This window comes from Anser anser (genome assembly GCF_964211835.1).
Source record: "Anser anser genome assembly, chromosome: 2".
Taxonomy (NCBI): domain Eukaryota; kingdom Metazoa; phylum Chordata; class Aves; order Anseriformes; family Anatidae; genus Anser; species Anser anser.
In genome coordinates, this window is record NC_139721.1 from 69865654 (window position 1) to 69882913 (window position 17260).

Consider the following 17260-nt stretch of genomic DNA (forward strand, 5'->3'; position numbering starts at 1 on the left):
CTATTCAAATCTGCAATATCTTGTTAAGTTATTCCAAGTTTTCTTTTGTTAACCTGAACTTTTTAATGAGCTAAGCGAATTCTTAGATTGCTTTTTAGGAGCGCTACCTCTCAGACGAAATGTCATGCTAAAGTACATGCATAAAGTGTTTTAGATTGTTCTTCCTCTTTCATAAGAAAATAATCCATCCAATTTTATCTCCTTGTGATAGAAGCAATGAACCATATTTATTCTCTCTTTTAACCTTCTTGTATACTTATTAGGAATCCTGGAATTGAGTACAATCACAGTAAGGCTCTCCATTATCACCCACCTAAAGCAAAAATTAAAATTCCCTTGCTAGGGTCAGGCGAGAGAGAAGGGTAAATAGCATGACACCAGCATACTGACGCCCACAGTAAAAGTCAATACACATATGCTTTTGCATTTTTACAACATAACACATCTGTGTTTACTCTCAATCTCGAATCTAATCACATTTGGCTGGGGGGTTGGTAGTTCTCTGGGACTGGCATAGACCGGTTTGGAAATGCACATACTTTTGTGATTACAGATCATCTAAAGCCTTCAGCATTTGATAAACGTCAAGCAAAGTCAATGCTTAGCTCTCAGTTTTGACAGCCTCCCTTTTAATCCAGATTGCTGTATAAAAGCAACTCCCTCTTGTTTAAAAAAAGCTAAACCTAAAACACACGCATTGTACCTTTTGCCACATTTCCCTGCAAAATCTGCTAATTGTTTTTAATTATTGCTTTTCCCTGCCGGGGACTGGAGGTATTCTGCTTCTTTAACAGATTTGACTTCAAATGCGCAACTGACAGAAACCTGTACCTCGGGATAATCCCGGCTCTCATTAGCGGACTGCCTGAAAATAAGCTCTTTTTTGGAAGAGGACAAAAGACCTCCTAGAAGAGATGCTTCATGTTTCAGCTGTTCACCGTCTGCTTTATCGCAGACAGTATCTTTGTGGACTCGCGTGTTTAAAAGGGCTAGATCTAAGCTGTAGCCCTTTCAGTGCTTCACGCAGAGAACTGGACGTCCGGGGGATTTTTAGTGCTGTGTGGTCTGGTGATGTGCAGTGTGATGTTGCAGTGAGCATGATACCCGTCAGCGGTGGGGCTAGCACACTTTGCCTGCTACTGCCAACACTCTTGTAAAGACAAGGCCATTTGTTTCAAGCTGGCTGAGCTCATTTTGTAAGAGCCACGGCTCTTGGGTAGGGATGTGAACAAGCGTGCACGTGGCTGAACTTGGAACAGGCCACCTCAGCAGTTCTTATCAGGAGCTAGCAAGTGACTGCTCTGTATCAGGACAGCTACACTTCATCCAATTTAAATATTTTTTATCCATTTAGTTCTATTTAATCAGGTTTGAGTTAACATCCCCGGGGAACCGGGGGGATTTTAAAGGTACTCTTTGAAGCAAGCACTAGCTTCATATTGGGACTGTTTCATTGGTTAATTTCATGTATTTTCAGTTATTGTCATAACCTTAAGGGCTGAGAGGTGTTTACAAAAATGAGAAAGAGTCTAGTCTAGAGCATAATGACATGATAGCTTTCTAATAAACTGACAAATATAATTGTTCTTACTCCTCCCTATTATTGTGCTGTATCAGGGTCCTGCTGTCTCTTTCCAGGCAAGTAGATTGGTGAGAAACACATTATTTTATTTATTTATTTATTTTTAATTTCCAGCTACAGAGGATAATTATGCCTTTCTGTTACAGAAAGTCTTACGTGGAGTAGTATTACCATAATTAGAGTAAGTTTATTGTTACACCGATTAAGCCTGTAAACAAGGTCTGAATTCATAAGCAGTTAATTTTTCCTTTCAGATCAGAAAGTCGTTATTATACTGTGCCATACCAGCGGAGGTACTTGTCCCAGAACATGGTGAAGGCAGCAGTTCCGTTCAGTAGCTGCAGTCATACTCACTGATTCTGTAGTTAAACTCATCCTGCCTAACCTCATTTTTCAGGAAATTAGAGCCAGATCAAATGGACTTTTTAAAACAAAGTTATTTTTAAATTGATTTGATGGTTTCCTACTTACAGTGATAGACTTGGTAAAACAGCAGAACAGGAGAACTGATTAAATGTACGTATGGTTTGGAGTCAATTCCACGCTATTTATGTCCTCGGGTAAGCTCTCTGCTTTTAGCGGACAGTTTCTGAATACATAACAGCAGCCATGTTAACATGTACAACTGAGGTCTCGGTGAGCAGACAGTTGTCTGTCAGAACCCTCCAGATCACAGTGCAAAACGGCATCATTCAGTTACATTTAAAATACAAAAATGGACTTCTAGGTGCATCTTGGAGTCGCTCCTTTCATATTTGTGCTGTGCATGAGAGGAGCTTATTTGAGAGAGTAACATCTCTAAGCCATTTTGACTTCTGTATCTTCTAATATTGTTGTATGGTTTCTCTTTTTGAGCATAAAGTGGGAAACTCAGAAAAAAGTGTGAAATACCCATATGAGCACTGGTTACGTAAAACGGTTTCCAGTAGCAGTGCTGCAACGTTCAGTCAGTGATAAAATCAATGCATTTAATAATGTGAGTAACTCCTAAATACTACTGAAATCTTGCAGAGGAGGAAGTTCAATCTTCATTTCCTAAACTGTACCAAAACCTGCTGTTGCTACAAGGATGAAGAGAGGAAGCAAAAGCATTCTCTGTGTATTTCTGTAGTTTACAAAGCAGTTTACATCTGTTCAAAATGTAAGACAAACCGTGATGTCATTCTCAAAGTGAGGCATTTTCTGTATACTTCATCACTCATGTATGAAGTTGTTCTGCAAATAAGGTAAGCAAATATGCTTTCACCATAATATTTAGCACATTTTCTCTTTGTCCTCTGACAAAATCACAGACTTTTTTCCCAAATCCTTCTCTTACCTCACTGCAAATTTTGCCTTTTAAGCTTGTGAGCTGTCATGTGCAAGCGTTTTGTTTCATCAGTTACATCTTAATATTGAATACACTCCTTTGAACGCTTCCTGTTGCTCTAATCATCTGTGAAAGTAATCGTGTGAATATTAAGGTGGAGGAACTACTGGCAGTTTTAGATCAGTATCGAAGACACTCATTCTACCCCAGGTTAAGCGTTTGTAATTAAAAAGAGAAGGGACCTGGAGACAAGTCTGCCCAAGAGCTTCTATTACCTCTGCCAGCAGTGGAGCTGAACCAGCACAGCAGCTATTGGAAATCGTTGGGCAAAGAATCTAACTGAACGGTGCTACATAAGCCACTAAGCAGCGCTGGTTTTGACACACGGAGGTTAACATTCAACATAACAATTCTCAACATTAAAAATCCCTTACTGCAGCAAAGACTGCGGTAGTTTCCAGTGGCACGACTGCACGGGAGGAATAACTGTGTAAGGCTAATAAAAGTGATGTAATCAATCTGCAGCCGTGCCTTCCTGTAAACTCACTTTTAATTTTGTGTTTGGTAAATACAGGCATTGTATCCAAAAACCATGTGTCTCCTTCTGCAGACATGACTGACAAGCCCTATGTGCAATGTTCTTCCAAAGCAAACATGACTCAATACCTTTGGGTCAGTAAGTCATACAAACTATGAAGAATGTTTTTTGTTAATGCCTCTGGAGTGTATCTTGGAGAAAGTAGCAATTCATATGCTAGACCATGTGTTGGAGAAACATAATCAAAATTGGGCTAAAAAAACCCCTGTATGCTGCGTGATACTTGTGCGTTCTTCTTGTTTTTAACACACACAGGTACTCAGTCTAGTTGCTATCCTCAGGCAAAACAGTTGTATTGAAAAATAAGCACATTTTTGGTGATTCTTTGATATCTACGGTCTTACCCTACCAGCACATCTTTCAGCGTGAGCACTGCGATAGCTACTCATGACATGAAGCACACAGAAGAGAAACAAGCTCACATGACTTGCGGAAGTTACAAAAACCAAAACAACAACAACCCTTTTTGTTGAGTTTCACAGTGATGGAACCACAGACGTGGGGAAACTCAAAGCTGGCACAATGTGAACATACTTTGAAGTAGGCCAAGCACAAGGGTCTCAGCAAAAGTTAGCAGTTAATGTAATGGCCAAAAGCATACTAGGTATTTCACAGTACATTAGGAGAGTCCCCAGATCCTAAGTTGACCCTGCAAGTAGTTAGAAACCTCTTGGTAGGGGTCCTCTTACCTGTAGTTTGCTAATTAACCGAGGAAATAATTCGCTATTTCTCCATCTGATTCACAATGTCAGTTTATTTAGAATAGAAACCATTCTGTGCTGAGCTACAGCATGATATATTCGTCTTCTGAAAGGCTGAAAATAGGCTGTAAAAAGCTGTTAAGGATATCAAAGAAGTTAATTAGGAAACTGAACAGTCAGAAGAATAACAAGTGCTACCTCCAAACCCGTGCTGACAGTGACGTGCTCTAAGGGTGTGTAAGTATAAGATGGCTGGATGAAGAATGTTACTTGTTTGGTGTTAGAAATTAATTAATTAATTAAAATTCCACAATGACTGAGTACTGGGTAGGTAATATATTCAGAAAAAAAAGTATTAAAAATTCACTGATGGCCCAGTCCCTGTCTGGCTGAGTCACCTGAGGAGTGGGTGAGTTAGAGGACAGAGCACTGAGTGCTTGTTGACCGGCTCTGTGCTGAAGAGCTCAGCAGGCCAGGATCGCTGAACGCTACGCTCTGCCACGGGTTTCCAGACCCAGGAAAAGTACTTTACTCGGGAATTAACTGAGGACTACACAATACTTCTGGAGAGTACAGACTAGAAGAGGTACTGCAGAAGAATGTGCCCAGTGATCACTGTTTCTAACTCAAAAACTGCAAAGCCCCCATTTTGTTTCTGTTTAAACTGGCTCGCTCCAGAGCCAGTCAGCAACGCTGGAAGATCAACAAGCTGTTTCTTGTCCCATTCCTGAGGTTACGCACTTTCTGAGCCTCAGGTTTTTTTTCTTTTCCTTATGGGACTGATCTGCACTACTGAAGTCAGTGGATGTGTACGCTGACTTGAATGTAAAGTTGAGAAATTACTCCTTTCTGCACTGAAATCACTTGTGAGAAGAATTGCAAAAACTGTTAATCGCACTATCAAAACCCAGTTTGGGTAAGAAATTGTGGGTTGTCTCATAATACTGGAAGCTGTCCATAGACTGAAGTTTGATGTGAGCTTCAGGAAACAGTTTTAGAGGCTGAAGTGTTTGGGGAAGTTTTTTAAGTATAAAGGATTTTATATATGCATGCACACACAGGCAGAGCAGCGCTCTCCAAGCTGAAGCTCCAGACTCATATCTCTAACAGACCTTGAAAAGTTGTCAAACGTGATCATGCTAGGCAGTTAATTTTTTTCACGGTTGCAGTGCAGTTTGTTAGCTACATAAATCACTGTGGTTTGTGCTGCCTCTCCTAGGGATAAGCCCACCAGAAAAGGAAAATAAACTATGTAAATGCCACAGGGTGAAAACAAGAGTTACAAGAGCATCATTTGGAGCGAGGAATGGTTTCTGTCCGTGCCCTGGCATGTGCACGATGGCTTTCAATTGTCTGGAGAAAAGATCTGCTGAAAAATGCATTCCTCTGACCTGATGGCTCATGTGAAAATAAGCAACCTAACAGGCAGTAGCACATACTTTGCGGCTATGCTACTACTACAGGTCATGAAATATTACCAAGAAAAATCATTTCTTGGACAAAAAAATAAAATGGCTACCATTTTTCCAACTTTTTTTTTTGACCACTTAGCTACTGAAATCCTTCTAAAAGAAACCCAGACACGCTACTTCTGAAGTTTATACAGATGTTATGCAGACACAATAGAGCACATTGACCCTGGGCCTCTTCCTGGGCACAGATATGGAAGGCGAGATGTTGCCTTATGGTCTAAGGGGAGGTATTCTTGATTGGGGATGGGGCCTGTGGAGCCATGCGGTGGTGTCACACGGTGCTGCTACAACGGGTAGGAGGTGAGAAGAAACACGTGTTAGTAATTCTCCTCCTGACACTGCTCCCCCAAAATCAGGCCCTTAGAATATTATAGAATGGCTTGGGTTGGAAGGGACATTAAACAACATCCAACTCCAACCCCCTGCCATAGGCAGGGACACCTCCCGCCAGACCAGGTTGTCCAAAGCCCCATCCAGCCTGGCCTTGAGCACCTCCAGGGATGGGGCATCTGACGTTACATCCTTATGTCACATTTATGTCCGCTTATCTCTATGGAGAGAAGAATACAATGTAAGATTTTATTTGAGCAGCACAGGACAGCACTAGGGAACCAGCTATGCTCCTTTGAGTGTTAGTTGCTCCTACGTGAGGGTTCTGCCCTCCAGTTAATAACATCATTATGTAAATCTGAGCTTTGCACACGTAGACACATATAGAAGACTCAAGTAGGGCATAACTTCGCTTAAACACAAAGCTACTGGCGGCAAGTACAGTAAGGTAAACGCGGCACGGCCGTGAGGTGACTTCAAGCCACCCCACGGCACCGCCCCTGCCTGAGGAGAGCCCGCCTCTCGCCCCGCCCCACCCCCAACGGCCCCAACGGCCGCCGCGCGCGCTCCCCGCTGGCCCCTCCTGCGCATGCGCGGCGGGCGGGAAGGAGGGGGGGGGGAAGGCGGGACGGGAGGGCCGTCGCCGCGCATGCGCGCTGCCGCGCCACCCCCATTACCTGCGAGCCGCCTGCCGCCGCCGCCACTTTCTTTTTCTTGGCCGGGCCGCTGCCGGTGCCCGGGCTCGCCGGGCGCTTCTTGCTCCGCGCCGGGGCGCCGGCGGGAGAGGAGGCTGCCGCAGGGAGCAGGCTCGCCATCGCCCTCCTCGTGCGGCGGCGCCGGGAGGCGGCGGGACCGGGCCCCTCCCCCACGGCAGGGCCCCGCGGCCGCTCCGCGCATGCGCAGTGGCTGCGCGCCCCCCCCCGGCTGGAGGTGGTTGGTGGGGGAGGGGCGGGACTGCCGTGGCGCCCCGAGGGTCCCGTCAGGGGCTGTGGAGCGCTGCAGCCGCTCGGGGAATTGAATAAAAAAATATAAAAATAAAAGGCTGTGTTGGACCTGAGTGCTGTGTTTGGGGGGTGGGGGAGTTAGCTCGTGCGCATTAGGGTAACGGTGCTGTGTTTGCAGGTGGTTTCTGTCACAAGTCTACCCCGAACGAGTCAAAGTTGCACATAACGCTTTTAAAAAGAGAGGAGGGTTACTGAGTCGTGAGGATGTGTCAGCTTTTTACATCAGTCACCGCGATAAAACAGGCAGCTGGCTTTAATTGTTCCCTTCAGCTGAGGATCATGAGCTCCAAGGAGCCTCCTGATAAGTGATCCATGTTGCTGTCCACACGTTAACTGTATAATCATTACAGACAAGTTGCAGGTAATTATGGTTCCCATTAAATTTTTCAGCTTATGACTCTACAGATAGCTGACAGTGGATGTCTTTTGGGGTAATTCATCCTGTTACAAATTTGTCTGCTTTCAGGTAGGTAGGCACGCAGCGCAACACCCTGCTCTGACGTGGCTGGTGACTCAGTCCAGCAATTTTTCCTTGCCTTTGGAACCTGCAGTGACTTTGCACTGGAGTGACGTATCAGAATAGATTTGCAGAGCTTCGGACTGTGTCCCCAAGCGCTTAGACAGCTCCCCTACTCTGTGCTATTCAGTACCCTACCCCAGAAAACTGGTTGGTGGCAATAGTGGGGTTGCAGACAGCTCTCAAGATGCTTGATAGCTGATAAAATTGTTTTTAGCCTCTTCATGCTTGCATGCACCTGCATTCAACATACTGGTCAATGCATTACCGTGTTTTTTTTAGCTACCTCTACGCAATGCCTGACTATTCGTCTTTTAGCTGCAGCTGTGTGAGATTGTGACCCAATACATGCCTTGTGGAGAGGCAGAGGTCCAAGAAGTTGACACTCAAGCATAAAAATTAGGTCACGTTTTTAGACGGTGCCATAATGAGGACTGAGCTTGGTCACAGTAGGGGTGCCAGGCCACGCTGTGTAAAACAAAAGCTCTGAAGGTGGCTAGCAAGAGAGTTGAGGACAAAGGCCCGGTCTTCCAGGCTGTGCTCCAGGCACCTGTGTATACAACACAAAAGCAGGACAGTATTTGCTTTCCAGGAGCGTAAGCAAGGCTCTGCAAATACATCCAAGTCCCATCTTCTCCTTCCCAACCATAGCTGCTGTCTTCCTGAGCATGCAGGCTGCCAGCAGCATTTAGGGCAGACTGGTAGATATCACTGCATTTGCCATTATTGCTGGGGATCACTTTAGGTGCTAAGCCATTTGCATTTCTTCCCTCTCCAAGTGACAGACACCTATCACGTGCTCAAGATGGTGACCTGGGTTTGAAGTTAGCAGAGGCACTGGGAATTGCCCAGGAGCTGTATCCCCTGACAAAGCCAAACCTGCTCTGCTGTCTGCTCAAAGTGTTGGTCTCGTCTTGGTCAGCCTTTTTCCATTCCCATGGCTGGGTCCCATCTCTTCCCATGCTCAGCTCTCAGGCATGCCCTTTTTAAGAGGGCATACCTTATCACAGGAGTGCTTTTATGGAGAGGAACATCTCTGATGCTCTTGAGCATCATGGAGCAGATGTTGCATGTGAATCATGCAGAGGATTAACATGCTGCATCTGTGAACGTTTTTAAATAGTATACAGCCAGGCATTTTCTTATCTGTACCCATTTTATCAATTGATTTACTAACAGCAAAATCAGAAGGCCCATGGGTATTTCAGAAATACTGAGTACAATGCAATGTTACAAGGATCCAAACGCTGCGAAATCCCAGAAGGCCTACAACTCATTGGAAAATAGCAGTAATGGCAACGTCAACATTGAGAGGGTCCGCAGGGGATGAGGGAGGGAATTAGGGATACCAGGAGGGCTCTGAAATTGTGAGGCTGAGTTCCTGCCATACCTGGCCCCACAGAAGATGAAGAGATGCTGTTTTGGTGATTAAGTGCAATGTGTACCTGGCTGTGCTCCTATCGCACGCATCAGTGGGTAGCTGTGTTGTCCTGAAGACCAGTGCTCGCCTGAAGAAGTGCAAATTGCAGTTGCTGGCTTGGCTGAGTGAAACGAGGCTCTTCCTGCGGCTCGTTTTGAACGTGGCTCAAGGTGAACACCATCTCCCGCGCTCGTACTGCAAGGTCTATCTTTTTTATTTACTGCCTTGCTAATAAGAAAATTAAATACAGCTCAGCAATATCCCTGCATGCTCTTTGATGTGAGCAGTCCCCACCTGCCTGTTAGTAATAGTCTCAGTGAACTGGAAAGGTTCCTTGTGCGTTTCTCAATAACAAGTGAGAAGAAATGCATGAGGACTCCAGAGCCTTCTGAATGAGGGAAGAAACTTTCAGGCTTGTATCCCAAGGTTGGGAGGTGTTTTTTTTTTTCCTTTTTTTTTTTTTTTTTTTTTTTTTGTTTTCCCCCACACCCTTTGACTTGATGAAAATTCACCACTAACAGAGGGAATACCTCCTGTGTGAAGCTGTTGAGGCACATGAAGGATGGTGGTGCATCAGGACTGGGCAACTTACTATCTTCTTTTTAATGGAAAGGAGAAAGTGATGAGAGAAAAAAACTTTCAGAAAACCTGCAGAAGGATCTTCAATGTGAGTTGGGGCAGCCCAGAAGTAGAGGGTGTTTGAGGGGCAAGAAAAATAAATGGGGAGTGAGAGAGGCCCCTGGCAGCTGCTGTCTGCCCCCTGCACAGGCTGTTTGGTGTCGGAGAGGAGAGTTGCAGGGGACTGTCAGGAGGTCACTGCCATGTGGTGGCTTTGCTGTGGACACAAACTGCTGCCCTCAGCCCCAAGGGCAGCAAGGAGTGACCTGAGCTGTGGTTATGAACGTTGGTAGCGTGTACCTGAGGTGTGGAGACACCTGATGAAGATCCATAGGCAGAAGCCATGGGGAAAACACAGCCTGCCTGAGAGCCACTTGCATTGGTACCCTTCTGCTCTATCAAAAGGAATAGGCCAGCTTCCACAACTGTTTCTTTATTCTATTCCAAGCTTTGAAATCAATATTTCTTCAGTTCTTAATTTATATCCCACCTGGTTGCTTGGCTTGCAACGTTCTGACTGGTCTTACTTCTCTACTACTAGAAAAATGAGGCCTTTGAATGAAATCATCTGTGGCTTCAGTCATTCACCCTTTTATCTCACATTATTTTATCATTCACCCTTTTATCTCACATTATTTTATTTTATAAAGTGTACTACACTTTATAAAATTAATAAGGTTCTTAATGGTGCTAGTGAATGTACGTAATCTGTTGAATTAAAATGAAGGTAGTAAAAATTCATGTATAACCTCTTCCTGCATGTGTTTTTGTATCTACAAAATAGGGATAACTTTTTGCTAGACGGTAGGTATTACTTAAAGTTGAATTCACTGTAAGAAGTTGTGGCAGTTGAGAAACATCTGGTGATGATAGTTACTTCTTACCATTAGCATTTCCTGGCAATGGTGTCAGACAACTTTGCTGTTAATTTATCCATCTTCAGTGGCACTGCCCAGATGCAATTTGTGCTATGACTTCCAAGCTCCTAACTCTTTAAAAATAGTTAAGTTTCATTAAAATTTTTAACATAAACTTTATTATTTTTTTTCTCTTAATTGCACATATGTCTGCTGGGTGCTATTTGCATTTTTATAGAGGTTCTGGATAAAGAAAGGATTGAAGTTCTTAGCTTCACCGCTCCATCAGGTAAAAAGCGATGGATTCCTGCAGGGTAGCTTGTGAGGTCTTGCGGCATTTTGTACGTTATTCTTTAAAAGTACTTGGAGGCTTTGATGACTTTTCAGAGCCTGCAGTGTGAACTCTTGTAATTTGCATTTGTTCCCTGCAATTTGCAGCTGCAGGCACTGCACTAGCTTTGTTTAAATATAATGCTGAATGCCTTTAAAATAGGCATTTGAACCTTGGATTAAGGAGACTACTTTTGTAATATTAAAGGCCTTTTTACTGCGCACATCAAATATCTAACATTCAATGCAATCTTCCTGTTAGAAGCTTTGAAAAAGCCATTTCTGTATTCTTAGTAACACAAAAAGAGAAACAGGTTCTTTAGAAATGCCTTTTGTGCCATTTTCCTAGTATCTTCTCCTTCTCTGAGTTTATTTTAAAATTTGATGAATTTGACATATCAGAAACGAGCAGTAAGAGACGGCTCAAAATGCTGTTCTGGATAGATTTGAGTTGCACTTCATCTGAAATTGTTGCTTGCAGCTTGGCAGAGCTATGTTGGCAGCACACTTGTGGTAACAACAGTGGTGTTACCTGAAGTGTGGACTTCTGACCAAAAATTGTATCTGTGCTAGGTCTGGCAGGCTTAACCAAAATTTTATGTAGACAAGAGACATCTAAACCAAGAGGTTAGGTTAAATGCAGCCTTCACTATGGTAAGAAAGTGGAAAAAAAAAAAAGAAAAAAAAGATGACGTAGTGTTTGATTTTGAGTTGAAACATTGTTCTGTTTGCTTAAGGCTGTGAAATGAGGAAGCTTTGCATTGTGTACTTACTGGAACCCTGTACCCTGTGTATCCCAGGTAATTATTTATTATGCAATGTTTAGTGTATTTACCCACTGTCTCAAAGGATTTATGAAATGATTTATCCAGTTAGATTTAATCTTTTCTTTTTGAAAGTGAAAATTGCTTAAGAATTTCCTTACTTAGTTTGCATTCAGGAATCACGATGAGGGTTTTCTGTAGCTGTGCATGTGAACAAGCTCGTGATTTCTGAAATACGCAGCTGAGAAAGATAGAAGTGTCATGATGCTCATCTGCATAATCTTTAATGCAGTAGCCACCTTGAAACCGCTGCAGGTTTGTGGACTGAAGAAAATGTGGATTAGCTGAGTAACCTGATTTACGAACATAAGATCTTGATGGGATGGAAAATGGTTTGCAAGCAATCTGGAGACTGAGTATGGTCATATAACTAATTTATTAATAATTTTAAATAAAGGATAAATTCACAGCAATATAAACGTCCTCTGGAATTCATTAGCAGAGCAGGAGTTGGTGTCTCTGAATAAATTGTTCACAGGAATTAGTTCACACGTCTCTGTTTGTTAGAGCAAGTCTTCCACTGTCCTAGCACTTCTAGTTATATAGTATAACATTGCATTTGCTTGTATAGTAAGGCTGTGGTACTTTTATTGCTATTAGGATATAAATTTAAATAAGTTAATATTGCCAACAGTAAGTGTTAGTGGGCAATCTGTGAATGTTATTTGCTTTGTTCACTTACCAATATTTTTGTAATCCCCCCCCCCCAAAAAACAAAACAAAACAAACAAACAAAACAAACAAACAAAAAAACAACAAAACAAGCAAAAAAAGAACAAAAGAGGAAGATGGCATCTGCTTGATAACATCTTGTTTTGGTGGTTGGTTGCCAGTCTCAATTTTTTTTTTTCTTCAAATGCAAACTATGAATTCAAGTGCTAGAAAAAGCTGATCTCATGGGTGTGCAAAACTACTGGGACTGTACCCAGGGTCTCCACTAAGCTCTGTGAGACTCTGCTGAGTGCTACTGTGCAAAGCAGGGGACAGGATAGATTGAAAATAAATAAATAAATAAATAAAATCTCTAAATTTGCGGATGATACCAAGCCTAGAGAAGGCTGTAGCTGGAAGATGAGGTTAGAATTTAGGGAAAAGGTGGGATTTTTTTTGTTGTTGTTCGGTTTGGTTTGTTGGTTTTGTTTGTTTGTTTGTTTGTTTTGATAAGCACAAGTTCATACTTTATTTTACAGTCAGTGGTTTAAGAGCCCAGTTTGATGGTACTGGGAAGTCTGCAGGGTCCGTGTGTGAGGTCACTAAGAGAAGCACATTTGTACTGCTTGGCATCAGTGTCGTTTTTGTGAAATTCCTAAAAAGGTCATCTCTCTTTTTTGGGGGAAAAAAAAAAAAAGAAAGAAAAAAAAAGAAAAAAACTGACAACGATGAGCACTACATAAATCATGGGCTGGGTGAAAGCGGGAGGATAAGAGTTGCAGCAGAAGGCGCCGCAGAGCCTGGGTGCGCTCTGAGCAGAATGTGAATCGCCGGCGTCGCAGCGCCTTGAGGCGCGCGACAGGGAGCCTGCAAGGCACAGGCTGTAATCCTTTCGCTTGTCAAAGCTTTGCTTAGGCTCGATTTGAATGCTGTGTCTTGCTTTGGGCATTACACTTCTGGACTCTCTCTCAACCTTCCGTGTCTTTCTTGAAGCGAGGGATGGGATGATCTGAGGTGTAGGAAGCACAGTCTGTGCGGAGTGGTTGAGAATTCAAGTTGTGTGTGTGGCGTGAGGAGTGAAAAGGTGGCTGGAGGAGATTTCTGCAGAAAAGGAGGGAGTAAACTGTTCTCTGTACCCATCATAGAGGGTTTTACTAAGCAATATAGGCTGTTCTTTCAAGACTAGCCATAATCTACACGCTATTTTTACTGGTAATGACCCACTAGAAGAATCTGTTCTGTTACATTCTGTAAGGGAGTCAAGTGAGTAGAGGAATTTTGTTATTTGCTTTTTTATTGATTTACTCATTGTCTTTCAATGAGTGGTTTGCTGCACTGTGAGAGGGCTTGGATTTTCTTTCCAGATTTTGGTAGGAAAAGGAGAAGAGAATAATCCAGTTGGAAGGGGCCCACAAAGGTCATCGAGTCCAACCGCCTGACCACTTCAGGGCTCACCAGCAGTTAAAGCACATCCATGAGGGCATCGTCCAAACGCCTACAACACTGCCAGGCCTGGGGCATCAGCTGCCTCGCTAGGAGCCCGTGCCAGTGTTTCACCACCTCCTGGTGGGGACATTTCCCTAATGCCCGGTCTGACCGTACCCTGGCCCAGCTTTGTGCCGTTCCCTGTGCCCTGCCATCTGTGACCAGGAGCAGGGACCGGCACTGCCCTCTGCGCGTCCCCTCCTCAGGATGCTGCAGAGAGCCATGGGACCGCCTCTCAGCCTCCTCTTCTCCAGACAAGACAACCCGGGTGCCCTCAGCCCTCCTCACAGGACAGGCCTTCCAGGCCTTTCACCGGCTGTCTTGCCCTCCTCGGGGCCATCTCTTTCCATGCCTGCAATGATGAAGAAATAAAGGGATTAACTTTGCAGCGTGGGTTATATTCCAAAGAGCTTTTTTCTCAGAGGAGGCCAACTTCGCAGCAGAATAGCTCGCTTTTGAAAGCTTTGAAAAACAGGTGAGACATCTGCCACAAAAGATCAAGCGCAACCAATTCTGCCAAGAGACAGGCAAGTTGATTAGATGACCTCTCAAGAATTTTTCCAGCTCTGTTTTCTGTGATTCTGTCAATTCCGCCCTCACCCGTAAAAGCATGTGCTTTCCCACAAAGAAGAAAATGTGAGGCTGGCTGTAGGGGTCAGGCTGTTTAACTCAATACGCCATCCTCAGCGGGAGCTGAAAGCAGATGTGCGGGGAAGGCTGTGAACAGGGCAACTACACAGGATGCTGCTTCGCGGTTTTCTCCCAGCCCTCATCCACCTGTGGCTCAGGCTGTCGGAGAGCTGCAGATGATTTCTGTGTACTAAGTAGCTCTTGGTAGATTCTGTGAATTTGCCTGGTGCCCCTTGAATAAGTCACAGCATCCCACAACCAGAAGTTCTTGCAGCTGAATCTCGTGAGGACCCACCTCTTTCTCCTTGTTTTGAACCTGACTCCCTTCTAGCTTAATCCGATGCTTTTTGGTTGCTGTTTTTTGGAGAGACCCACCCTTGCCATTCAGTCTTAAATATTTTCTCTTTCTAGACTCAAGAGTTGTAGCTTTCTTAGCTATTTCTTACATGGAAGATGGTACTTGGTCTCTCCTTGTTGCTCTGCTTGGATCGTTTCCAGCTCTACCTTATCTTCGGGATGGAGGACACAAACTGCATACAGTGTTTAAGATGCAGGCACCCCATAGGTTGCAAAGCAATGTTCTCTGTTGTATTGTCAATTCCTTTTCCAATAATTGTTTTTCTTTTTTACTGCTGTTGAACACTTAAGTTTATGTTTCTATAATCTGTCTGTCATGACCTCAAGGTCTCTCTACCAGGGTAGTACTGGTCAACTCACTGTATTTTTGAAATTTGGACAGCTTTGTTCTGCTGTGTATCTTTTAATGCTTATCTACATCGAATTTCCTCTTGCCTAATTACTAAGTCACGTAAGGTCTGTATGCAGTTCCTCTTTACAAGCCCTCACCTCCACTACCCTAAATAATGAAGTAGCATAAGCAACTTTTGTTGCCCTTTCTTGTTTATGGACACAATGAGCAGCGTAAGTCCCAGCACAGATCTCTGTGGGTAATATTTACTTTCCTAACTCTTGCACCCATCTGTATAATTTAAATATATATATATATATATATATTTATTTATTTATTTTGACAAGTTATCTATCTGTGTGAGAGCCTTCCTTATTTTTTGGCAGCTGCTTAGTTTCTTTAAGCCTTCTGGAAATCTATATATACTGTATCAGTTGGATCTCCACTGTCCACATACTTGTGGGCATCTTCAAAAAATACAACTGCAGGAGCAAACAATGATTCTCTTTCACATGAGAAACTCTATTTCTTTCACCAAACACATTTTATTTTAATTTAATCACAGTAATACCTTTCTAGTTCTAACCCACAGATTTGCTGTGCTTTTTGATGTTCAGAATACAATGATTTCATCATCTGTGTCTTCCTTTTTGGAATACTGAAAGAAAGCATTTTCCTGCTTGAAGAAAGATTTTGATGAAGAACATTGTTAACAATGTACTGTTGAGTAAGTCATGTCAGAGAGTAAACGTATTTGCAAATGCATTTGAAACTTTTCAATAGGCATGATTAGTATTTAAGCAAACTAGATTCTTTTGCAGCACTGTTTAGTGTTTTATTGCTGAGATTATTGACCAAAAAAGTAGGTTGTGTCAGCCTGTTGCCGTGCCTTTTTCATCTCCTAATTTGTAGTTGAGTACAGCTCAGCAAAATTGAGTGAGAGCAAAGAGAAAAAGTAGCTGCAAGTCAGAATTATGCTCTCCTGGTCACGTCAACTGCTCTGCGTTTGGCAAAAGGTCTGCATTCACTTCCCTGCATTAGGTGGATATATGCAGCCTTTTGCAAATAGGGAGTCTTGCAAGTGATTTCATTGTGTGAGCAGGCTAAGATCTCTGCTCCTTTAATGAAGAAGAGCCCATCACTAAAAATGTAATGCACGGTGTTGTGTAATTAAAAATGGTGCATCTGAGTACTTCTCAAGGTTTTTCCCTTCCCCCAATTCCTTCCTTCCTCTACCACACTTCTGGCATGGGGGTGTGTTGCTTCCTGTTGCAAATACTAAGTGCTGATATGAACACAAGATATTGTCTTTATCACCTTTCATCTTTTATGATTGTAAGCAAATGTTTTCTTTACTATTTTGATTAAAGAAAACAAACAAAAAAAAGCCCTACAAATCATTTAAATTCCTCTCCTGAAAGGATCTAAGGAATCTGTCTCCTCCACCTAAGGATCTGGGAATGCATATAATTATACCTAATAATTTCACCACTGTCAGATTAGATTGAATTTTAGTCACTTTTGTGCAGATTAGATTCAGCTCAGGTGTTCAAAGTGAAAGAATGTGCATTAATCCACAGTGGCATTCTGTCTCTCCCAATTAGCGGGTGCTGAGAGATGTCAGATCCTGCGAGTTTGATTGCGTGGAGCAGTTTTGTTCTCCCACGGATTTTGGTAAAGTTGAGGAGGTTTAGGCCTTCAAAGGCAACCATCAGCAATTTAAGTGTCTGGCCTTCAAAAAAAAAAAAAAAAGGCATGAAAAAATAATGGAAAGAAAGAAAGAATATTCCCAGGCAGCTTTAAAGGCTGGGGACAGATGATGTTTTTTAAACTGAGGTTTGAGGGAGACTTTTTTTTTTTTTTTAAATTAAATCTCTGTAATGTAAGCCCGTACTGCACACATCTTTGTGTAATCGAACATGTCTGTCAAAATTTTGATTATGATTTGTGTGCAAGTTTGCAGAGGGTGGTTTCTCTGGTGCTGCATAACCTAGGCTGACGTGTATGTGTTTCTGTGTCGTGCTGAAGGTCACAGACTATTTTCTTCAAACTGCATCTGGTCAGGCCATAATTTTAATTATTTTCAAAGCTATACGACATTAGCATTACAGAAGTGAATAGTGAAGGACAAAGTACTGGAAAATGAAGTGCAAATAAATGACATTGCAATGTGTGCGTGTCTTCTGATTTGGCAGAATTAATGCTGGCGAGGCTTTGCTGTAGCTCAAAGTATATGTTTATTGC

General features: G+C 42.9%; 1 protein-coding gene across 1 annotated transcript in view; it reads right to left on the reverse strand.

Moving 5' to 3' along the window:
• The window catches only part of INO80C (INO80 complex subunit C), a 31567-nt gene extending 24536 nt beyond the window's left edge, over positions 1-7031 (reverse strand). Inside the window, exon 1 of the mRNA XM_083823066.1 lies at positions 6670-7031. Coding sequence (XP_083679192.1) covers positions 6670-6807 — 138 coding nt within the window. The 5' untranslated portion in view covers positions 6808-7031. The remainder of the gene's footprint in view (positions 1-6669) is intronic.
• Between the last annotated feature and the right edge of the window lie 10229 nt (positions 7032-17260).